The sequence below is a fragment of the Scleropages formosus genome, chromosome 1 (assembly GCF_900964775.1).
Source record: "Scleropages formosus chromosome 1, fSclFor1.1, whole genome shotgun sequence".
In the NCBI taxonomy this organism is placed as follows: Eukaryota; Metazoa; Chordata; class Actinopteri; order Osteoglossiformes; family Osteoglossidae; genus Scleropages; species Scleropages formosus.
In genome coordinates this window covers 6145884-6170876 of record NC_041806.1, presented here as the reverse complement: position 1 = coordinate 6170876, position 24993 = coordinate 6145884, and the positions used below count along the sequence as shown (strand labels likewise).

The window sequence follows — 24993 nt, the reverse complement described above, 5'->3', positions numbered from 1 at the left end:
TTGAATTATTCAAGGTGTTTTCACACACGGTTTTACTTAAAATTTTCTATATCTGAAAGTTTATTCTTTACCTTAGGCAGAAGCAACACTGCTTAGGAACCTTTCTCATGAGAGCAGTGGCACAGTCACTTGAAAGACTTGAACGTATCATTTTAATATCTAAAACAATAAACATTGTGATTTTTTCCTTTTACTTCACAGCGATTTCATGATCAGGTATGAGGTGTGTACAAAGTTCCCATTTACTCTCCTTCACTTCCAAGTTGAGTTTCCAAGCCAACATCCCGATTCGCCGAAGGGTTCCAACGAAGAGCACCAAGGCTGTCATATCCTCGGACAGGCAGAATCTGAGACGGGTGACCCAGACCTGGGTCCCTGGCCCAGGAGAAAACATCCTCTTGGTGATGCAACCATCGTCATGTTGCCTAAGCCTGGGTCCCACGGCCTGTGCCAGGGAACCGGAGGAAGCCCCCTTCTCCCTGCATTCTGTCCGCTAACACCATGCGTCAGCGTCCCGCCTAGGATGAGTCTCAGGAAGGGAGTTCACACGGAAACCGCAGACGTGATCCATCTTCACTTAGCTCAAAGGGAAATATCAACGAGCTCTTTTTTGGTCAGCATTACTGGAAAACTAGGACTTGTATGAAGCTGAATAAAAGGATTCACTCACTGAGCAGTTTGATGGCTTTGCGTAAACGAAGTGTTGCGCAGACGTAGCGTTGAGTCGTGCTCATTCCTAAGAAACTGCGGTCTTGAACAACTGGGGAACAGGATAGCATGACCGAATTAGCGGTTGTGCGGTTCATAAGCAACGGACCATTCCTCCAGGCGGTTTCTGCCCTCTTGCAGCTTCCCATGGAACTGGAAAACCAACCAATCCAGGTCCCCAGAGTGTAGCTCTTGTTCATAGGCATAATCTATTTATCCATGACGTGTTGCATTTTCCTGGAAAGGTGCCTTAGATGCCTTAGATGGGATAACCAACATACCAGATATCATCAGCATGAGGGAAGCCAACATCTACATGGGCTGCATTTTATGTTGAGGCCATCATTAGTTTCAGAACACCACAAAAGATAAAGCACGATGAAAACACAAGCAGGATCTTGGATGTGATAGTAAAATGTGATTAGTTGTGTGATTTTATAATCACCAAGTGCTTGGCTGCTTTGAGGAGAACTTCCACAACTTGTTTTAACGGATGTTTACCGTAATTATAGTAGCCTGGGAGTCCCCTAACCACTAAGCGTCAAACTGCTGTCCCTTGTCATCATAGCGATACTCATCAGAGAGTCATGGTAAAATCTGAAAATCCCAAAATGCGCAGAGAAATGAATACAATCTGGTATGGAGAAACAAGAAAATAGGGAAACTGTGCTACAACATCAGTTTCGTCCACAATGAGGGTACATCTCTTGGGGTGGAGATAATAAAACCATTCCGGTGATACATAGTGTGTGGGATTTAGTTCTCGTTTCTTCTTGTCTAATACCTGCTCCCTGTGTTGTATGCTAACTGCGCATGACCACGTCCAGGACTTTCCTGTTCTTCCTTTGAACCTGATTCATGTAAGTGTTGGATCGCGTGCTGCGTGGATTGTCAGAGGCAGAGTTTGATTTTGGGGGTGGAATTTAGGCCTGACGCCCCGAGAGCATCCAGCGAGAAGCTCCACTCAGTCCATGAAGTCGTCCCACTGACCAGTATGCTCCCCTCACGCTGACCTCTGTTCAGAACCACCAGTTAAGGCGTCCTTGACTTAAGGACTTGGTTCTGGTCATCTGGTATACCGATGACTGTTTATATACAATTCGTTCGTTCAGTTTAATCTCCCAGCTGGCCTTTCCATTTCAAATGACGACCATATGGAAGCGGTTCAAGTCTGTTGTGCTGCTCGCCTGTTGCTACCAGTCTTCAGAGATTAATCATCTTGCAACTGAACCTTAAAAAACGAAAACGTTGCCCCGCGATTGCAGTCAGTTCATTCACCGTATTATTTACGGTATGTGTTTACAATGGGCCTTTGTGACAGTAATCGGTTCCCAATGCATCTCAAACCATTGTAAAGGCTGATTGTGTAGAAGTAGCAGAACATGTCTGTGAAATGTGAACAGACCTCACTAGAATGTATGTTTTGTTTAGTTCTGATAATCCTTCCATACTGTGTAGATGGAAATGTCTATATTCACACTTTCCCCAAACTCCTTGGCGCTCGCTGAGAAAACCAATAAAGCATATTTTCAATTACACTGTAACCACAATTTGCACAGTGCCCTTCCAGAGACCTCAAGAAGTGTTTGGTTTCATTATTTATTTGCTTTTCACAGGCCTTTATCCAAAGTAACTTGCGTAGCTTAGACTTTTATAAAGCACTCACTTTTCAGGCTGGTTATTGTTATTATTAACCCTCATTTCTTGTATAATTCAGCTTGTAACATTTATAAACATTTACATTTATTTATTTAGCAGACACTTTTTTCCAAAGCAACTTCCAATGAACTCTATGTAGTGTTACCAACCCACACACCTTATTCACCGTGGTGACTTACACTGCTAGATACACTACTTACACTGGGTCACTCATCCATACATCAGTGGAACACACTCTCTCTCCCTGTCACTCACACACTATGGGGGAACCTGAACAGCATGTCTTTGGACTGTGGGAGGAAACCAGAGCACCCAGATAACATGCAAACTCCATGCAGACTGAAGGGGGATCGAACCCATGTCCTCTTGCACCACCCAGGTGCTGTGAGACAGCAGCGCTACTCGCTGTGCCACCCATCTTATATATTGAGGCTGTACATTAAACTTTACAATGGCTTACCCGTTTAAACACAGGGTATTTTTGCTGTATCAATTCAGGGCATGCACCTTCCTTAAGGTTACTGGAGCTGGAGAGAGGATGTGAGCAGGGGACCATCACATCGCAAGGTCTTAACCGCTGCTCTACAGGGAAAGGCAGTTTTGTAGCACAGCTAACATGAAATTAATTCTCTGCCCATTATGCTTGACCGTTCACATGTAAGGATAAATCGTTTCATATGTCTAACGTTCTTCAAGGGCTGATGCCTCCACGCACTGAGAAACTGGAGAGCTCCAGCGATCCAAGAACAGTCTGCAACAGGAAATAGCACCCTGTCTACTTTGAATGTACACTTTGAATACTCTGGCTATTTTCAGCTTTGGTGGTGCAACATGATCCCTCTTCTCTGCCACGCGCAGGAAACCAGGACGTCCAAGCCGTCCATCTGATACTTGAGGAATTTGTCACTGTGCATATCATAAATAACGTGGTATTAAAGGCCATAGGCCATATTGTTTGCCCTTCTTTGGGAGGGGGCTGAAGGTGGTCTACAGCTGCGATCGTTGGTGGCAGGACTTTCCGGTGCTGAACATACTGTGAAGGTGAATCGGGAGCAATGAGCTCAGTAATGAAGTGTGCTGAAAAGTCAGTGGGTGAGCAAGCCAAAGCTGTGAGCTGCTGGAACCATAGCTACTGTTGCATAATTATGCCTTCGGCTGTGAAAGGGATGTGAGGCAGGCTATGGTCCAAATCATGATTCCAGTCCTGTCCAAAACATGACTCTTTTCTGTACATCTCGGTCTGGATTACAAGCTATTCCCCAAAATATATAACAATAAAATAGATGCTGTACTAAGAAATTGGATAGAAATTGGATGTGGTGGATAGTTCTTGTAGATGTTTCATTTCGGTGAAAGAGCCGCTTGACTAGACGTGGGTTCGGAGACAAAGCAGTATTTCGTTTACAGGGGAAATGGTATTATTGGTTATTGGTCTGAAAGAGGAGAGTTTAGGAACAAAAGGATGTTGACAGTAGACTCACTGAAATATTCCCGTTGGAATATAGTTGGATTGGATTTGTTAGATCCTGCCATAACAACTGGTGGAACCAAATGAAGGGCCTTGTGGGAGGTGGGAGGATGGGGGTGAAGTTCTGTTTCACTCTTTCACTCCATAATAATTTTCAGTGTTTTTTTTTTTTTTTAGGACGGGCAGTTTTGTACACATTAGTTCAGCAATTCGCCCTAGATTTAACAGTGCTGTCATGGGATCAGCGCACCTGCAAGTGCTATGCTCTTAACCACATCACCTGAGGTTGCCTATGATTGAACCTGATTTTTCTTGCTATTCTGGCCTGTAGTTTAGTTAATTTATTCTCATGAGAATGGTGGGGTTGCTGATAGCATAACAGATAGAGTTGTTGGCTTTAATAATTAACCAGGTGCATGAAAGGATAAATCACTGTAAGTCACTTTGGAGAAAGCATGAGTTAAAAGCGAGAAGTAGAATTTGTTTGGAATGCAGTTCTCTTGGCTCATGGCTATAATGCGGGTTTATTACACCTTTTAGTTTGAAACCTAATTGTTAGCCTTGTATGAAGTAAAGGTCATTAAGGTCGTCTGTATGCATATATCAAACGCGAGGATTTGCTTCGGGGGCATACTGTGAATATTGTAGGAGGAGCAAACGCACTTGTACGCATCTTTGCGATTTTCTGAAGCTTTTCGTTGGATGCTAAGCCTCCTCGTTGGGTGTCGAAGGCGTAAATGTAGGTGTCAATTAAGAGTTGTAGCGGTGTGTGTAGTACTATGTAAACGACGTGCCGGGTGAGCGAGCACAAGGGTGTTGCGATTCAGTGACTTGTGCGATAGATCACTGGGAACAGGAGGCTTTCTGAGGCTGAGCTAAATCCATTCAGGCAGCTTTAATGAGGCTTATTAATTATTCACTCTCTCCGTGTCAACCGGTGTGAAAAAAGCCCGTGGTTTAAATTTAGAAATGCTCCCTTTTTTCAGGAGCCAGGGCACATATGTGAATGAAAGAGTGGGGTAAATAGGAAGCAGTATGATTGTAACACCATCACCTTTCAAAAGGATTAAAATTCACATTGATTAGTTCTGGAAGGTGCGGTAGCACAGTGTGTTTGGTCAGGTCCTTCTCTCTGGTGGGTCTGGGGTTTGAGTCCTGCTTGGGGTGCCTTGTGATGGACTGGCATCCTGTCCTGGGTGTGTCCCCTCCAGCCTTGTGTCCTGTGTTGCCAGGTTGGGCTCTGGTTTACTGCGACCCTGTTTAGGACAAGCAGTTTCAGACAGTCTCTGTGTGTGTGTGTGTGTGTGTGTGATTCCTTCCTACTTGCTTGCTATGACAGAGTAGTTGAAAAATTGTAAGAGTTACAGGTTCTTTTCTAAACGGGGGTCAGGGAACATAGCCAGGAGTGTAGTGGTTAGTGCTACTGCCTTTGGATCCAAAGGTTGCAGGTCTGATCCCACCCCTGACTGCCGTACCCTTGATCGAGGTAATTGCTCTAAATGGCTGTGGTAAAATTACCCAGCTGTAGAAATGGGTAAGTAGCTTAATGATGTAAGTTTCTTTGGAGAAAAGTGTTGGCTAAACAAATAAATGTAAATATGTTATTCTATGGTTTTCTAAGAACAGTGCACCATGTTTTTGCGGTCTGCTGTCCATGCCAAGGTGAGGGATGCTGGAATAGTGGGAAGAGTTCCATGGTACAGCACTGCTGTTTCTGAGGAGCCAAGTTCAAAAAGAACTCGGGCTTGGATCCCCTTGCTGATCATGAATATAGGAAAACAGGTCTTACTGGGAGAGGCAAGGAAAACGAAATCCAACCAAATTGGCGACCGTGACTCTTCGACAGGCGGAAAAGTTGACCGATTTTATTTGGACATCATTCGTTTGCCAATTTATCAATTCATTTTGTCGAGTTTCAGGAAACGCACTACATTTGGCTGATGCTTTTCTCCAAAGGAGCTTACGGTGTTGAGGTTACAATTATTTACCAATTTATACAGCTGGGTAATTTTACTGGAGCAATTTAGGGTAAATTCCTTGCTCATGATTACTAGAGGTAGAAGTGAGGCTTTGAACCTGCAACCTTTGAGTCCAAAAGCAGCAGCTGGAGCCACCGTCGATTGTTTGAACTTATCTACCAATCCACACACTAGGCATTTTTTGTTGTATTGATTTTTGGTCTAAACTGACATTCATTACATACATGTAATTTTTAATTTTACTTAAAATAGCCAGTTTATAATAAAGAGGGAAAAACCGCCACATTAAGATTTATGTTGCACAATATTGAAACACTTAGTTATTTCAGTAGAACATCTTTGCAGTATTGTAGAGTACTTATGGTGTTCTTAAGAAGCCAGCCGACATCATTTCCACAAAGGCTTTCATTCTCACAATTGCACAACATTCATAGCCTTTAGCGGCTTATTTTTTCTCTTTAAAATGAGGTTATGCCCACAAGGATATTTTGAGAAACAGGGGAGGCCAAAGTAAAGTGTATTTCTCCCCACTTCACTAGAAGTGACTTTCCAGCAGAATGACTGCATTGGGATGTCCACCCACATCCTGAGCATAGATATGATTGCAACAGATGTGTGTCCTGGAGTAACCTGAATAAAATCTCTTTTTTTTTTTCTCCCTCTCTCTCTGAATTATGCCCAGAAATGAGCCTTCTCTTTCTCTCTCTCTGTTTTCACTCTCTATAGATTTTACGCATTTTACGATTTTATTCTCCATAGAATTTTACGCATTGGAACGAACACAAAACAACATCTTTCATAGACACCAGGTAAGAGGCACAGTTCGCTTCCCTTTAATGCCTCTTCAGCCTTTTCATTGTTGAAAAGAAAATTCAATGTGTCGTTAAAAGGTTTCCCTTCTTCTCGGTTTTCGCGGAGAAAATCACGTATGGCGTTAAATATGACGTTAAAAATGGAATTACTTTTCGACAGACCCTCAAGACTCCCAAGCCTGAACCAGAGGTCTTGAGGGGCTCAGGTTTCAGGTGTGTGACTATCTGAGCTCACAGCCCTCACCTCCCCCTCAACGAGGTCCAACGAGGAAGGAAGTGTTAACTGATAGCTGTGAAAGTATTACTTGACTAAGATATCGTTATTATTATACTTCCTCTTGGTGTACTGGCGAAGAGGCCAAATTTAACCCTCCCACTTCGCTTCTTCTGCAAATTACTCATTGTCACATCTGAGATCATCAGGCCCGGATGGAGAACATCTGCAACAGAGCAGGGTTGGACCAACCTGTCAGCGCCTGCACTTGTAACGGGTGGTTTCTTCTGCCCACTTTCCCACAAAACAGCAGACGCACTAGTAAAAGTGTAGCCCTGGAGCACCATATACATGAATGTACTCACCTTTCTCTTGATTAATATGCAAGGAGTGGATGAAACAATAGAATTCACCTTAGATTTTATTAATTATTAGAAAATTAGCTACTTTACTGGGGGGGGGGGGTCATGCAAAGTTGGGCCCCAATTAGAAAGGTGTAATGTAATGAACAAATTGTATTTTCTATGAGATGTACGTCATTTCGAAGAAAAGTGTCCGCTAAATGGATACATGTAAATGTGAAATGTATTGGTTGTAAAATCACCACAATTTTTTTTTGTTTTTTTTTTTTTTTTTTTTAAGAAACCTACGATACCTGCTTTAAAAGGTTCATTTGCTTCTGACAGAAACATTAATAGATGTTTCCAGATTTAAGGAGTAGATTTCGCAGTTCTTTATTTTTGTATCTTTCTCTTTGCCTACACAACACAAACTTTTATGTGGGAGACAGTTGGTAGCATAGTAGTTAGGTCTACTACCTTTGGCTCAAAAGGTCATAAGTTCAAATCTCATATTTAGCTGTATTACCCATCAGCAAGGTACTTACCCTAAATTGTTCCAGTAAAACTACCCAGCTGTGTAAAGTCGCTTAATGTTGTAAATTACTTTGGCGAAAAGTATCAGGTATATGTAAGTAATGTTATATTTATTATATCTAAATTTTTATTTTATGGGGACGCAGTGGGTTGAACCTTGTCCTGCTCTCCAGTGGATCTGGGGTTCGAGTCTCGCTTCGGGTGCCTTGTGACGGACTGGCATCCTGTCCTGGGTGTGTCCCCTACGCCCTGTGTTGCCGGGTTAGGCTCTGGCTCCCCCCGACCCCGTGTGGGACGAGCGGTTCAGACGATGTATATTTTTATTTTATTTTCCTGTACAGCTTGGCATTACAATGAGGCAACTCAGCTTTTGGATTTCATTGGGCTCTATACCCACTGGGGTGTAACAAGGCTTGGGATGTCTCGTATACAGTGCGAGTCAAAGGTACCCTCGCTGGAGAGTAGTTTTTATTGTGAGATATTTGGTGAAGGAGGTTGGCCAAGGGACCGTCCAGCGTGTCTTCCCAGCAGGACACTTGTGTACTGCTTTACTCACTCTTCCATCCCATTTCGTCCAATAAAAATGCTGCCCGGGTTGTCCATGTGTGCTCACACTTGTCACAGGTACTGGACATAAAGGTGCATTTGCTTTTTATTGTAGAGGTGTACATGTGAAATGCTTTTAAAAAAAAGAAAATGCTTTATGTGGGGAGGTCATGAAAGTACAAGCCATGTTGTACATTACACAATGGATTTACTTCCCCCTCAGCAGCGGGGAACGTGTATTTCTCAAGTTATATTTGGCATGGTCAAACCATGACTTCCTGATGCACGATGAAAAAAGGAGATGTACTTGAAATTTCGCAACTGCCAAGGAAAACTAAGCCATTTTACATTTACATTTATTAATTTAGCGGACGCTTTTCTCTAAAGCAGGGGGCACAGTGGTGCAGTGGGTTGGACCAGGTCCTGCTCTCTGGTGGGGCTGGGGTTCGAGTCCTGCTTGGGGTACCTTGTGACAGACTGGCATGCTGTCCTGGGTGGATCCCCTCCCCTCCCCTCCCCCTCTCGCCTTATGCCCTGTGTTGCCAGGTTAGGCTTGGGCTCCCCGCGACGCTGTAGGGGATGAGCGGTTCAGACGGTGTGTGTTTTCTCCAAAGCAAAGTACATCTCATAGAAAATACAATGTATCCATTACATTAGGAGAAAGAGACACTTAGATGCAGACGTGTGATTCTTAAGTACAGTGAGTTTCTTTCCACCATATGAACCAATGCTCATCACACGAGTCGCTGCGTAAACCTTTATCCGAATGATTTTAGGTGACTTAGATCTGACGAATTTTTGGTCCAAAAGATCTGAGGTGACTTAGATCCATGCTGTGCTGTTGTACCTGTTTGCTTACCATGTTCTCAAGCTTTATGGCGTTAACATTGGATATGCTGTGTAAAGTGGGTTTTAGGCTGTTTTCATGAACGCCACAAAGATCCATGTATCCGTCCATTGTCAACAACCACTTATCCAGTGCAGGGTCACAGTGGTCTGGAGTCTATCCCAGAAGCATATGGTGTGAGACAGGGTATAGCATCTAAAACCACTTGTCCTGGGTGGGTGGTGCGGCAAGCTGGGTCGTAACCCAGCAACACAGAGCATAAGGCTGGAGGGGGAGGGGACACACCGAGGACAGAACGTCAGTCCATCACAAGAGACCCCAAGCAGGACTCGAACCCCGAACCTGCCAGAGAGAAGAACCTAGCCAAACCCGCTGCACAACCACACCCCCTTACTAACATTCACAAAGGGCAATTTAAAGCCTCCAATAAACCTGAAACACTTTCCTTTGGATTGTGGGAGAAGATCAGACCACCTGGAGGAAATTCACAAGAACATGCAAAACTCTGCAAAGACTGAACTGGATGTGATCCCACAACCCAGGACCTACAGGACACCCGGGTTCACCGAGCCACCCCACCGGCTTGATGTCAGCTGATACTTTCCATGTCCAATCACAACATATAAATATCAGTTATCCTTTACGGTCAGCCCGAAAGTACCTACGGAGGACACTTAAAACACGGTATTTATTGTGTGAGGTTTGTATTATTTTTTCTCCCCAGCTCACACCTGTAATTACATGGGTAGAAAATATGAATGAATTTTTTCCAGTATATTTTCAAATTCAAAATTTAAATTCCTCATAATATTGTTATTTCCTATTATATTTTTTCCCTGATCTTACTTCTCGGTCTCCAATGCTGCTGTCTCACAGCGCCTGGGTGGCGCGAGAGGACGCGGGTTCGATATCTGCTCAGCCTGTGTGGAGTTTGCGTGTTCCCCCCATATCTGCATGGGTTTCCTCCGGGTGCTCTGGTTTCCTCCCACACTCCAAAGAGAAGTTGTTCAGATTCCCCCATGGTGTGAGTGACAGAGTGTGTTCCACTGATGTATGGATGAGCGACCCAGTGTAAGTAGTGTATCTAGCAGTGTAAGTCACCACGGTGAATGAGGTGTGTGGGCTGATAACACTACATAGAGTTAATTGGAAGTCACTTTGGAGAAAAGGCATCTGCTAAGTAAATAAATGTAAATGTAACGCCTTCATACTGGTGTGTGTATGTTCAGCAAGTGCATTCCAAAGTGGTGCTTCACAGCAGTGTTTTCTCACAGCCTTTCAGTTGCAATTATGCAAGTACTGTATGTAAGTCATACTAGGACACAGTGATTATATAAGGAGACACCCCCTGAATGGAATCTGACCTTGTTTTTCAGTCATGTCACATCCTGTTAAAAGATAATTGCAGCGAGGCTCGAAAGGCAATTTGACAGGCTGCATCATCGCAGAGAAAAAAAAAAAACTAAACAAAAAAAACAACACATGCCATCAGCCTGAGTGTTTACAGCCTTTTTTTTTTTTTTTACTGTTTTGACTAGAACTGGTAGAAAAGCTGAACGAGAATGTCACCGTAAAACTATATTGCCGTCTCTCCGTTTTTTTTTTTATCGCGTACTGCTGTTAATGTCCCAGTTCGCGTCACGCTTTATTGCTTTACATTTCAGCACACATTCAATTCGTTAGTTTTTTCCCTCCAAAAAACTAGCAAAAAAAAAAAAAAAAGTAATGGTCCAGTGTGAACAGTGTGAGTCTTCCATTGTCTCAATATTATTTCATGTATGGAAGGTTTTTTAACCAAAAAAAAAAAAAAAATCAACAGACGTATAATGTGTCACGATTTAGTGGATACAGCATGAAGGTAATAAAATAAACATTTTAAACAGTCAATTTTACTCGCTTGCTCACTTTCGTTAACCGCTTGTTCTTTTCAGGGTCGTGGTAGTCTGGAGCCTATCTTGAAATCACGGGCCACCTGGTTAGGAGGGCTACACCCTGGACTGGACGCCAAGCCATTGCGGGCTAACACTCAATTTAATCCAGTTACAGAATGATTTAATAAAACAAAATTATGGAAAGCAGCACCGTTTAAATTTTATCTCCAAAAAAAAAAAATGTCCTTTTACTTTTCATAATTCCTCGTACAGTTTAGTTCAAATTATAGCTCAAAACACGTTTAACCTTTGTTGTTGCAACCGCGTTTTTTTCAAGGCTCGACGTTAATGAGTCAATTAAGAGATTCAGGTCCAGATCTCAGGAGGCGTTCGATTAAATGTGTCCGAGAAGCAGCCGCTCTCCTTCCGCCACGAAAATCGGATGCAAAGTCGGACGCCGGGTACCGAACGACGAACAAGATAACCGTGCAAAACGTGTCGCTCGCGTTGAAAGCAGTGCGTTCGTGTGGTTTAAATGCAAACATCTCATTTGAACATGTAAATTGCGGTGCCGATCTCCTGTACGGCTGCCTTTTTCCAGCTGCCGCCTACGCGTGTGGGTGGGTCCGTCATTCGAGAGTTACACTCGGACAAAAGGCCTCACGAGCTGACGTGCCTCCTCCGAAGCCGAAATGTCATTATTATGGCACAAATACCTGCATGCGGTACCGTCCCACGGAGTCGTACTTTGCAGCCGTCTATATAGGGCGAGAGAAGGAGCCGCTTCACGCTTAGAGGCCTGCTGCTGTGAAATCTTTGTCGTTAAATATAAATATATCAGAGAAACCTTCGAAAGCTATCATCATACCTCGCCGTCCACAAACGCACACATTACCGCATGACGATGTTATATTTTGGTTGGCTCGGTTTTAAAGACGGTCCTTAAATAAGCTGCTTTAATTCGGGGCCTTTGGGCCAGATTACGTTTATGGTACGGCAAGCTTGTAATTTAGCAAGAGCTGAGAAAAGAAAAAAAAAAAAATAAAGAAAAATGAAAGAAAAAAATAAAGCACACGCCTCTCTTTGAATAATTGCTGGGTTTATCGGAATCCGCCAGGTAAACGTCAGCGTCGGGGGCAGCCGGGCGACCTTCCGTTTCGACGGCCGCGGCTGGCGGGTTGCGCTTGAGGATGCGAAATTTAACACCTTGACGTGTCATGCGCTGCGAAACGGTCTCTACCTGTTAGAGGAATGCGCTATGTATATATATATATATATATATATATATGACTCTCCGTGAGCCAGGCTCACCCGTCGCCACTTTTGACGGCTTTGCAGGAGCCGAAGTTCGGAGGTGGCTCTCCGTGAGCGTCTTTCATTCAAGGTTTCGGGCGAAGGCCACGGCTCGTAAAAATAGCTGCAATTGGCTGGTTACGATGTCCCAGAGGTGGTTGGCTGCCGTGCCGAACTCACGTCTATGCCACTCGTGGCCAGAGGGAGATACTTTGGGCTATTCATAGAGGGGCTATTTTTAGCTCGCCTGCTGTTTATGGTGGAAATTTTTCTTTACGTCTCCCTTTTTTTCTCGAAAACGCTCAGGGAAACGAATTTATTTTAACATTTTCTTGGTTACTCTTTTGTTTTTTTTTTTTTTTTTTTTTTGAACTGGGAAAAGGTTCAGTCGTCATAATTTAAATAAAAACGTGCCCCACGCAGCTGGAAAATACAAGGGCAAATGCGTTTATCAGCTTAAAATTAAGCAAGTTTGTGCGTTGTAATCGCAGATAGAATTTAAAAAAATAAAAGCAACATGGTCTGCATATTTCTCTATTACAAAGCATACTTTCATTGAATTAAAATAAAACACATTTTTCCTAGTATCACTTGGTTTTTCAGACGAATGCACTACAGGATCAGCCTGTTTCCCAGAACTCTGTGGTGACAGAACAGATATGAAGCATAAAAATGCTCCAGCTCCACTAGTGTTGATGAAAAGGAAATCCTTTTCATTAAACATGTTTCATATTTGGTAAATAGAGAAAATTTTTACATATAAAGTGTTTGGTATCCAATTCTGTATCCGATTACTTGTCCCATGATCAAGTTTGAGTCCACTTTCTGTGAACTTTGCTACATTTACTCATCTAGCTGATACCCGGCTCAAGTGGGATTCGAACCCGCGACCTTGGGGTCCAAAAGGAACAACTCTAATCACCACTTACTCAGACATTTGACTGACACTGTACCTACAGCACAACGCTCCTGAAGTGTACAAATCTCACCGAGCGTCATGATGCATAAGGGCTCGTCTGCAGTTGCACATGCCGAGCAGGAACCTGACTCACGCTTATCGACAGGCTCACCCTTATACACATGACAAACAACCGTACATGTAACATTTCTAAGTCTGCTACTGGAAATGCAGGTAAATACCTCTCTCGCACAGCAGCCTTCACTCCGTTTGGTGTATTATTTGCACCGAAGAGCAGGCCGTGTGCTTTGGAAAGGCATTCTGTGTCATAAGGTTACTGCTGTTGAGAGACACAAAGGAGCCAGTGCTTGTAATCTAACAACAGCGCCATAGGTGCGACATTTAGTGGAATAATCTCCACTTTGCTCATCTTCAGCAACACCCTGTGCCATGTGGTGCGGTTAGATTGGGATGTACAGCCGCTCCGGCCCGAGAGCAATCGGACGTAAAAGTGTCGCATGCCCCCGGTGTCCGCAGAGGAAGCAGGAAGCAGGCCGCGGCGGCAGATAGGGCCGAAGGCTGCAGCGACGGCTCAGCCAGACCGCAGGGGCTGTTTGTGCGGATTGCAAGGAGGACGGGTCGCATCGGTGTCTCATGACAAGCAGAATGGGGCAGGAAGTGGGGTTTGACCTCGCGTGCCAGCTACGCCCACGCCAGCGCAGCGAGGGCTCGGTGCGGTTCCGCAGCCCTTTGTGATTAAATGGCAGGAGGGGAAGGCTGAGTCGGTCGGCTAGTCGGACGGAAGGCCTCTGCAAGATACAAACTGCACGGGTAACCAGCGGCTTCTCTTCTGTGCAACCTTTCACACTGAGAGAATGCGATTTCCTTCTGGTTCTTTGCGTTTTTTTCCGAAACCGCAGGCTCAACTCGAAACATTGTTGAGTTCAGATACCCAGGAAGAACTCTACAACCACATGGGCGCAACAGAACAATTCATTGCGCTTTCAGTAAATACCCTGTATGTTTAAGTTCAATTTATTTTCACCGACTCGAGCGCTGAACGACGTTAGAGAACTAAGCAAGGTTTCTGAGAGGTGCAAAATTGGTTAGAACAGTTATATAGTTCATATACTGTAGGTAGTATATACAGCATTGCTTTGAAGTATGTGAACCCTACAGGAATGGTCATCATCCAAGGTAACCTATCATGATAAGTATACTGCAGTAAACTCGCTGTACTACCTCATTCACCCATCTAAAGATCAGAGCAATTTTAGAATAACTAGTTCACTTTTAATAACTCTTTGGCTGGTGGGAGGAAACAGGAGCATCCAGAGTAAAGTCACACAAACACAGAAAGAACATGAAAACTCTACACAGGATGTACAGAGAAACGAAATTTAAAAAAAAAAAAAAAAAAAAAAAAAAAAAACCTGAAAAGCACTCCTTGTAGGAATTTAGCTGCACTTTGTATTTTTTCTTCACCTACAGACTCAGTCTGAGCTACCAGCTATAATATGGCTATACTATATTTTATATTGATAATATAAATATTAACCTGATATTTATTTTTCACACCACCACCAGTCAAGAACAAAAACCACAAGTGCAGCCATTTCTAAAGAAAAAATAATTCAATATTTATTTGTAATATAAACATGTCTTGTCTTGGTATTAAGATACTATACAATATATTTGAATTCTATATTCAGAAATCAACAAGCATAACTGCCCTGTAACCAAACCCAGTTTACATAATGTTTACAACACATACCAATTAGCCATTTAACATACACTTGAAGGTGATACATTGCTTAAAATGCACTGTCAAAAAATCCCTGAAAATGTCCTTGTGAGGTAAGAATACATTTTTAATCACACATTTTTGGTCACACTTTCTCTTAAAACACATTCTTCCTCACACTGCAATTTACTTGACCGACTCACTCGACACAGAAAGTATAGAGAAAATCTTTCTTGTGCCCCTGCTGTGCGAAAACGTGGTTGTGCATCTCTCAACATTCTTACACCAAACATTTTTCGACTTAAGTTTGAAATCAAAGATTCTCTTAGAATAATGTAATATAAAAGCTTCTTAAAACTATACAATCTTGGGATGTAAGTAACTGATTCTGTAATCATATAACATACTTCAACTGAAGAGCTGGTAGCTTAAGAATGAACTTTTAAAAAAGGCATCAGTAATAGCAAATGATTAAGTGAGAATTTATGTGACAAAGTTTTTTTTTTTTTTTTCCAAGTAGCTAAATGAGAACTAACGCTTTAAGAACAGAAATGGAGGAAAACAACGTTCCAAAGCATTACATACCTTTGCAAATGTATGGGTAGCCCTGTGCTTTATTCATTTATTTTTTTAAACTGCACCTCATGTTAAAAACAGTCCTAGCTGGAGAGGCAGATGGAACTTTCATTCTGGCACAGAGGTTAAGAAGTAGAAAAACCCAAGGTCCTTTATCTACAAAATACCACAAAAAAATCTTTGCATCAGAGAGTAAGAAAGTCAGTAGCACTAGGCCCATTATACATGTGGGCGCAAATTTTTAGAAAGTCTTGCCTTAAAAAGTTACCTTTTAAGCTAACAATGTCTTTAGTGAAATACAAATATAGGATAAAGCATTGAATAAAATGTTTATTGAAGGCAGGTTTAAAAAGAGTCCTTTTTTTGACTCCACACATACTTCCTTCCAGGCTTTTCTTCTGACATTTGCACCACTCCAACCCCCCACCCTCCCCCACCCCAGACTGCACTGTACTTCCTTTGCAGGAGTGATGGACATTTTTAAAAAAAAAAAAAAAAAAAAATTAAAAAGATTAAAATTGTTCTTTCTCGCTCTCGTCCAAACGCTGAATTAATCTGCATCACCTATACCGAACCTCCCCCGCAATCACCAGAGGGGGTGACAAGTATTCCGATAGAGATAATTAAAGATATAAAACGGCAAAAACAAATGTTAAAATACCACAAGTTTGTGTGCGCGCTCGAACCGTCGATCGAGAATGATACTTTCTTTGAGGAAATGGGGGTTTGCCGCAGCGAAGAGCTGCCCTTTGTTTAAGTGGCTCTGTAGCAATGAGCAAATGTTTCCCTTGGCGAGAGGAGGCTGCGCTGCCACTCAAACACAATGTGCTAAGGGTGCTTCTCTGAGCCCAAGGCCTGTCTCTCCTGGATGTCTCAATGAGCCTTTATCTTTCTGAAGTGCCACTCTGAAGTGGTAGGACGTCAAAGGCTTTTCCCACTGTGCAAACTGCATTAGGTTACAATAAACTGGGAAAAAACATCTATTAAAAAAGACACCTGAATTTAAAAATGTAATCTGATATTTGTACGTTATTTTAGGGGGAAAAAGGGGGGGGGGGGGGAAAGACGTATGTACCAGCCTGTGTGTTTTCACATGTACAGATGCTTCCTTGCCCGTAGTTATGCCTCTCTTACAAACTGGCATGTACACTGCAAAGGACGAGGTCACATGCAAACGTGTCCGATATTACGCAGACACCTTCCGAAGCACTGAAGTCACGGCCGCAATACATGAGAAGTGCTACAGCTCGTTTTTTCCTTTTGTGTGAAGCCGTGTTCTTGGTGTCCTCAGTCTATTCTTTACTTTGAGAAGAAAACAAAAATCTACTTGTTCTTCCAAAGGCAAGAGGAGCCACTTAAGGGACTACGTGGCAGCAGAGTGTTCAAAGCTAGCACAGACTCTCTCCACCCCAGCAGTGGACCCAGGTGCCTCATCCTTGCCTCCAACACACCTGTGATGGTTTGGGTAAAGAGAAGAACCCTCTCAGGGAGTTGCGCTTGGCAATGGGCTGCCATTCAAGTGGATTCCAGCGTGTCCAGCTGGAACACGTTGTGGTTGGTTGGTGTGGTGAAGTAGAGCGGACCGCTGGGCGACCGATTGTCACAGGGGCTCTTCAAGCCCAGGGTCCTCTCAAAGTCCAGCAGCTGGCCCATGAAGTTGAAGTTGGGCGAGATGTTGGACTTCTTGCGCTTGACAAAGTCGTAGGCGTCGTTGAGGGAAAGGTGGAGCTCCTGCATCAGGTAGGCCACAGTCACTGTCACCGAGCGGCTGATCCCAGCTAGGCAGTGCACCAGGACACCGCACTTGTTGGAACGAGCCTCGTCTGGGGAACATGGGTTAGAGGAAACAGCAGCCTTAGACACACCAACCAGCAATTACCACAAATATGTGGAAAAGAAGCCCAGCAAGTGCAAAATTTAATGACAATCTTAATAAGATTGTCAATTATGACCATAATACACAGAGTAGTTTTTCCCGGACAACTGAATTGGATGTGCCAATCCTTTAAAGTGATTTAAAAAAACCAGATAGTTTTAAATCAGTAAAAACTTGAACCATTTGCTGCCCACTTATACACAATATGTAAACATTGAACAAGAAACTTATTCTTCACTCATTATGTAATTTTTATCATTCTCCCTCCACATGGAAAGATTTTGCATACTCTGCTTACAAAATGAAAACAGCAAGGCTTATGAGATGCCAGTGGGAACTGCTGTGTCACCATTATTTCCTAAATAAAGAGGATATAAAAGCAGCTCCTGTTTAATCTTTAAACATGGAAGCCAGCTGTCGTCTGTCTCGGAGGCCAGGACAGCCAGGGGGTGTAAAAGGGTATTCTGAAGTTAAAGACCTTAACACAAATACAGGCTTGCTGGATATCTTCAACTCAACTATTTAAGAAATCGAACAGCCAGAGTGAGGAATCCACTTCGTGTCAGCCGAGACAGCGACTTGCTATATAAACACGATGAACGAAAGCAATCCTGACCTTCAATCAAAGCGTAGTGGCGTTAGCACAAAGGGACTAATCAAACAAAGCCTTCAGCATACCAAGACCAAACAATTCGAAATGTAATAAATGGAAAAGATGCTCGCGCAACAAGTGATCCGTACTGTTTAAAAGTACATTTTTTGCATTTTGTTAAATCTTCATAAAAACAGTCAGTGGTTTTCATTAATGGACAGCAAATCTTGCAATAAACAAAGCGTTTGTCTGCAGAACCTAACGGAATCGCCCTTACGTCAAACTGCTGCAGTACTGCAAAATTCAAAGTAGTGGAATGAAGAAAAAAAAAAAAATCCATAGCCTGTAATCAGTTGTCATCAACAAAAAGGATAGTTTACAGCTTTAATTCAGTTTTAAATCAGCCAAGGGTTGGCATGATCTTAATCATATTTATTGTCTCTGTGTGTGGCAGGCCGCCATGCTCACTGACCATAGCACAAAGGACAAAACTGCTGTGGTGTTCTGACCGCTCAAAGGGAGTTGGCCGAACGGGGGAGGGGAATGGAGCGCTCAGCCTCAAACAGGATGTTTTTACACCAACAGGGCGCTTCCGTGTATCTCCCTCCCTCCCTCCTCGTCCCAGCATGAATCTACTGTGCAGCTTCTGCTTTCAGATTGATGTAGCAAGCTGAGCTTTTAAAAAAAAAAAAAAAATTGTCCGGCATCAGCAGGAAAGGAAATCCCCCATTTCCACTCATAACAGGAAGAGCACGGACAGACAGCACAGTAACAGGGCGACACTTTCATCTCCACTCTCTGTGCTGAAAGAGACTATAAGCAAATCATCTTCGATTAACACGGCAAACTATTGTAACACCAAGCTTAGTGCTGTTTCTCATGGCGGGACAACAAAAATCTCTGAATACAGTATCTGGCAAAGGGGGGGGGGAATAAAAATGTGGCTGAAAAAGTATGAAGAATCCCATTCTCCGCCTGCTGGAACAGCATGACTTCTGTAGCTGAAAGCTAAAAATTTCTGTGTGTATGAAAAAATTGTCTTAATGGGAATGGTTGACTAGTGACATAATTTTCAATATATTAATTTTTTGTATTCATTGTACTGCACGTAGTGTGGCACAGTCTTGCCAGCTGGGGTTTACTGCCCCAAATTTATTTGGGCCTTAAAATAAAATACCCTCTTCATCTTTCCCATACCACCATACCAAGTTGGAAACCTTACTTTGACTGCCAAACTAATTAAACAAAAAATATGCAACCATGCTGGAGTAACTGTATATATTATCACAATTTTCCCCATTAAGTCCTAAAGTTAATGTACATGACCTTTCTAGCTACGTACCTACAACTGTGCGACTCTACATGGGCGCTACCTAACCCTTAAGGCTCCAGGAAACAACTTGCCAAACAGTGAATGAAGTTGCCTCAACTTCACAGGCCTGAGCAAAAAATGTGGTATTTCATGTTTCACACACAGTCTTAAGAGCAAACTTCATTTAAAAAAAAAAAAAAAAGTTCCCCCAGAATCTAGAAGTGTAAGAATAATAAGGACAATTCTAAAAGACATGTGGGTTAGTGCCACTGAAAAGTGCTCACACACGCAAGTGGCACTTAAGAGCAGTAGACATCGTTCTCGTGCCTCTTCCCGTCAGGTCTCCTACACAAATTCACACTACAACAGTGACTATGGCACATATTTTCGTTAGAAATCTATAAGTACACAAAGTAAAACGGTACATTTGGTAACACTGTTTTACTACCCAAGCGCCTACGTTTTTTTCAGGCCTCGGCTACTTGGTTTTGTTCTGCCCCTTTACAGTACTACTGTAACGCATGCTACCGTAGAGCTGGTCCACTTCTCAAAACGCTCCTGAGTCCAGTCCGTTCAAACGAATTGATTACATATTTCGGTTAAAAAGACTACTTTTAATTCAGAACTGTTGAGTTTTTGCATCCAGACATACAAGACCTTTAGATCAGCACTGGACCAAAACATCTTGACCCCACATTTCCAGCATTGTAAAATGTAGGTAGTTGTCCAACCAGCCTAACCAAAGGGTTTCCTGGGACACTGCAGCTTTCAAGTGGATTTGCTGCAGAATGGAGTTGGTTAAACCACGGCAGCCACAGAGAACAGAAACTGTTTTTGGCAAAACAGCTCTGTGTAAGCCACAAAACCCACTTGAGATTAAAAAATTGGAGAGACTGACACCATGGTTGCTTTGATTCCACCCCCTTTCCCCACAAAAAAACCTGCCTGTTAAAACAAAAGTGAAACTGTTTTTGGACGAGAGAAACTGAGTTATAATAAATAGCATGTGCTATCACATCATCCACATATGATTCGCTAAATGTGGATTTAACAGCAAAATCTTCAGATACCTTGTGTGGAAGCGATGGTGTAAAAAATTCTGTGACAGATTCAAAAACACCTTAATACTTCATGTTTCAAAACAGTTCTTGTGAAATTATTAAATTACTAGTGGGAAAAACTACTCAACACAATAATTACAAGAAAATTTGGACACAGTGGAAATTTCACAGATACTCTGTGTGCGTCTGTTCGTGTACAAAGTGCACACATCAGTGAAACATTTTACATATTTTAAATACAACAAAATGACCAATTACAAATTGAATCCAATAAAATATTAAACATACTGTTTAAATATTACTTTACTACACTAAAATTACAGCTGTAACACCATGATGTACCAGACTTGTGAAATACATACCTCCGGCATTTTCAATTAGTTTAAATTGCTTTCAGAATATTATTTTAATTACTTTTTTTTTATCCTGCTAGAGATTTTCTAGTCAACTGCTTAGAAATATTTTTAAAAAAGCTTCATATATTTGCAAATGATTCAAATATGTATTTTAATAAATGGATAATGAATGACTAATTTCTAGCCAATGATATACATAATGTAAAGAAATTTCTACTTTATACATTGTGTTAATATAAATGCTACACAATATTTAATATGTTAAGAGATATGTCCTTTATAACAGGTTATTTATAAAATCCTAACATTATTCCAAAGAGAACACCATTTGTAACAATGTTCATATCGCTGTAATTTTTACTCCTGACATTCAAGAAGCCCCTAGTTCCTCACTGCTCTTTTCAGCTGGTATCACCCTCCTGGTTACTACCAGATTATAGATAAAGGATATATCAAGGATTAAACGGCATGCTAAATTACAAATCTGATAGGTAATCCTAATGGTTTAATGTACCCAAACCACAGATTAATTCCGTTAAGTAATACATCCGCATAATGGATGTACAAAAAGCACTTCAATATCATTAAAAACATAAAAGCACTGTTCATCTCTCCCTTGAAAAACAATCTGCATCAAAGGCAGCCGTTACATGCTTTAAAACACGCGCACGTATGACCGCGCTCAATAACGACGACTGCTTACCGATGAACGATATGGCCTCTGGGAAAAACTGAGAGAGGTTCTGGCTCCAGTGATCTGAGATGGGAATCTGCTTGTACTTGAATTTTCTGTCGTGTTCGAACATGTTGGGCAGGTTTGGAGTTACATTCAGGATGTACTTGATGTTGTATTTGCCCAGCACATCCAGGTTGCTGGAGTCTTTGGCACAACCCAGGTAAAGGTAGGGGAGAATCTGAACAGGAAAGGCAGGTTGGTTGTTGGGCATCGGGCTTCCCTCTGACTCAGTGGCGCTGCCCGGCTCTCGGTCCGACTCCCCATCCGAACAGTCGGAGCTGATCCGCAAGCCCCCCAGCCCAAGAACTGACGCTGGGGGCGAGCTGCTGGGGCAGGAGACATCCAGGCTGGTCTCGCAGTGCTCGGGGTACTCTGTCTGAAACCTGCTGAATCCCCCTGGAAACAACAGCAAGCGTTACTATGAAACCCTGGCACAGGATGGAGCAGTCCTGTAGCCACCTAGTTCAACACACCTGGTCTGTTAAAATTAGATGTGAAAACACTGGGGGGGGGGAGAAACACATTTTACTGAATGTGGTAAATATGAGAACACTAGTGTTCCAGATTTTTTTTTATATATATATAAAATTATACACATTATATTGTTTTCCCTTCCTGAAAAAATGTGATTTTTACTGTACTTGAGCCGATTCATTGCTGTCAACATTATTATTAGGGCAATGAAAAACAATCATTCAAAACGGCGTCGTTCGAGGTGCCGCAAGGCCTTCGGGTTCACGTGATCCTCGGCTCGCGCTTCCCAACAGTCGCGGCGGACACGTGCGTCCGCTTCACTCGCGGAAGACGGGACGCCGTTACTACATCAGCCTCAATGTCAACTTCGCTTCGCTCATTTATGCTGCCAAGTCACGGTTTTACCTAATGATCGCGAAGGATAAACACCAGTGTGAAACAAGTAATATTTTTGGTAGCCAACTTTTGTTCATTAGTTTAAAATATTTAAAAAAAAAAAAAAAAAAACCCCAAAAAAAAAACTCTATATGTGTGCTGTCTTTATGTAAATCCGGCTCGACCCTTGTTGTTGATAACGACGGTGATGAGGATGATGATGGAACCGAGCGCGCCTCCGTTCCCCTTCCCGTTCATTCATGAGAAACGCGGCCGCCCTCCTGAAAGGAACTGCACGGCGGAGCCATTTTGGAATGTTAATTGACAACTTTTCCTCCGTCTCCCGTCACATTCTTCAAGCGCGGTTTCGCGTAAAATTTCTCGGTGGCGCGGAGGGAAAAGTGAGGCAAATATTGCAGTTCTGACGTGAAACTAAAACATTCGCTCGACGTCTTTCCGCTGTTCACCAAGTTACTCGCCTCGTACTTTGCTATCGCGCTCGAACGCGTCGACGTTGTTTTAAAACAAAACGAGACGCAAAACCTTGAAAAAAATATAATTAAAAGAACACGTTTCACTAACGCTCACGTAAGAAGTAAAAAGATCATACGGACTAGGGTATTATCAAGGTGTTTAAATACGTGTTTGTAAACTTTGCTTAATTACTTTAAAAAAAAAAAAGTTACAGCCCAGCTATGAGGGAAAAAGGCAGCTGGTTATTTCGAAAGCTCGGAGCTCCGAATCTCGTGCCCTTTTGCCGCCTGTATGTAGGCAGGCCTGCCGACTTTGTAGTTTACAACACTTGCATATGTGCGCAAGAGCTCGGCGCGCGCTACTGCGGCGCCACCGCGTCCGTCTCGCTCCGCGGCGCGCGCTCTGCTCACCCTCGAGGTAATACGCCTTACAGCCGTCATCGCGCAGCTTCTGGAGAAGAAGCGCGAGCACGGAGCCGGGCGCGCCGCTCTCCTGGCAGTCCAGAGTGGCCTCGTCGTACAGAAGCAGCGTGTCCGTCTTGCAGCGCTTCACGAACTTGTCCTTGTCGTCGTTGTTGGGGATAATGGATCGGATGGGCAGGTTGCCCTTCTTGAGCCTCCGCAGCATGAGCCCCGGTATGGCGATGTTGATGGCCGTTTCGATGTGGGACGACTCGAAGAGCTCGTGCGAGCGGCAGTCCAGGAGCAGCAGCGAACTCGCGCCGGATTCGAGCTCGTCCTGCAGCCATTCCACGCTTTTACTCGGCATCATCTTAGTTCCGTCCACAGAACCGCTCCAAATCCTCATGAGGGAAGTGTGCGCCGACTGTTATTTGAAATAAAAATGCAGCGACATTACTGCGCCGAAGGGACACTTCCACCGGAGAACCATGATTTCACCATTTAGACACCGGACCCTTTCCCCCTCCAAAAAAAAGCGTTTCCCTAAACACAACTAATATTTTCGTTAAAATTCCCGCATTTCAACAGAGGAACCGCTCGGAAAATGTTTAGAAGTTACACCACTTAAGTCCATGAGATCAAGAACGCTGAGCGGACTTGGAGGGTGAGGCGCGCGCACGTTCCCGCTCCGCCGGTGCGACGTTCGACGGCCTCGCGCTCGCATTCTGGTACTGAGGCTGGAAAGGCACGACGCGCATAGTTATTTCGGTATGTTCGCCATCCCACCGCGCCTGCCTTCCGCCTGTCATTTCCTGCAAGCGCGCGCTTGACAGTCCCGGCTAGAAGGACCGCGCTGACAGCCGAGTCACGGGGGGGGAGGAGTTTTCTCCTCGCGCTTTAAAGACGCAGGGACGCGGCGCGTGGTGCCGGAGCGGTACGGCTAACTTGGCCTTTAAAAGTGGACGCGGTGGGCGAAGCCGCGAAAACTGGCCGGACGACAGATTCTTGTGTACTTTCTGACACTTTAAAATACTCTAAATGTGCCCAGACTTTACAATTTCTGTCCTATCAGTTCAGAACTCTTTACTGAACCAGCTGAGGTAGGTATTTTTGCAGCGAGGCGGTTACTTAACAGTAATACCGCATTTAATCTAGTTCCTCAACTTCTTTCGACTTCCTAAAAACACAAAATTACAGAAAATACAACCAAAAACTGAGGCATAAAACCCAACACCAATCCCGAGAACCAGCTCGTTCACCATTTTAGGTCTTCTGGTATAGCCTGTGTGTTTAGAATTTAGTATTTTTCATGAACTGACATGTAAGTCCTCGCACTTGTCATGGTGTAACTAATACATTTGTAACCATTAAAGAGAGACGCATAAAATAAAGCCTCGAGCGGCACGTGGCTCTCCAGGTAGCTTTGGAAAATGCATGAATGTGCCGACCGCCACCCCCCCCGGCTCTGGCACGCCGACCTTCCAGAAGACCAGAAACGCTCGCGATCCCATATTAAGGCGGCCGCTGACTTGCGTATCCCCAAAGTGTCTAAATTATAACTCTGCTTTAGCCATGTAGAGTCAAACGCAAGAAGGAGCGGAACCCGGAGAGGTGGGTCTCTCACATTTCATATTTGTTTTGCAGCTGGGAGGCCCTGTATCCAGGAAACGGCATTCTTGAGTGAGCGATGCGGTCCAAGTCACATGATTCAGTGCAGGGCAGGTTTGTTCAAAGCCCTTGTAGAACACAGGGCGAGTTTCATGGAATGTGGAAGTTGTAAATGACAAACATGTGTTTGGACCCCCCCCCCGGTCAGCCACTCTTCTTTTAATGTGGTTCATGGTAT

General features: G+C 43.4%; 1 protein-coding gene across 1 annotated transcript; it reads right to left on the bottom strand.

The window, feature by feature from the left end:
* Window positions 1-14785: 14785 nt before the first annotated feature.
* On the bottom strand, window positions 14786-23972 carry LOC108925559 (dual specificity protein phosphatase 7-like). The gene is made up of 3 exons (XM_018737593.2): window positions 23157-23972; window positions 21391-21819; window positions 14786-17313 (listed from the first exon to the last, which is right to left on the bottom strand). The coding sequence occupies exons 1-3, from the start codon at window positions 23551-23553 to the stop codon at window positions 17006-17008; spliced, it is 1134 nt and encodes a 377-aa protein (XP_018593109.1). The 5' UTR covers window positions 23554-23972; the 3' UTR covers window positions 14786-17005.
* Window positions 23973-24993: the final 1021 nt, after the last annotated feature.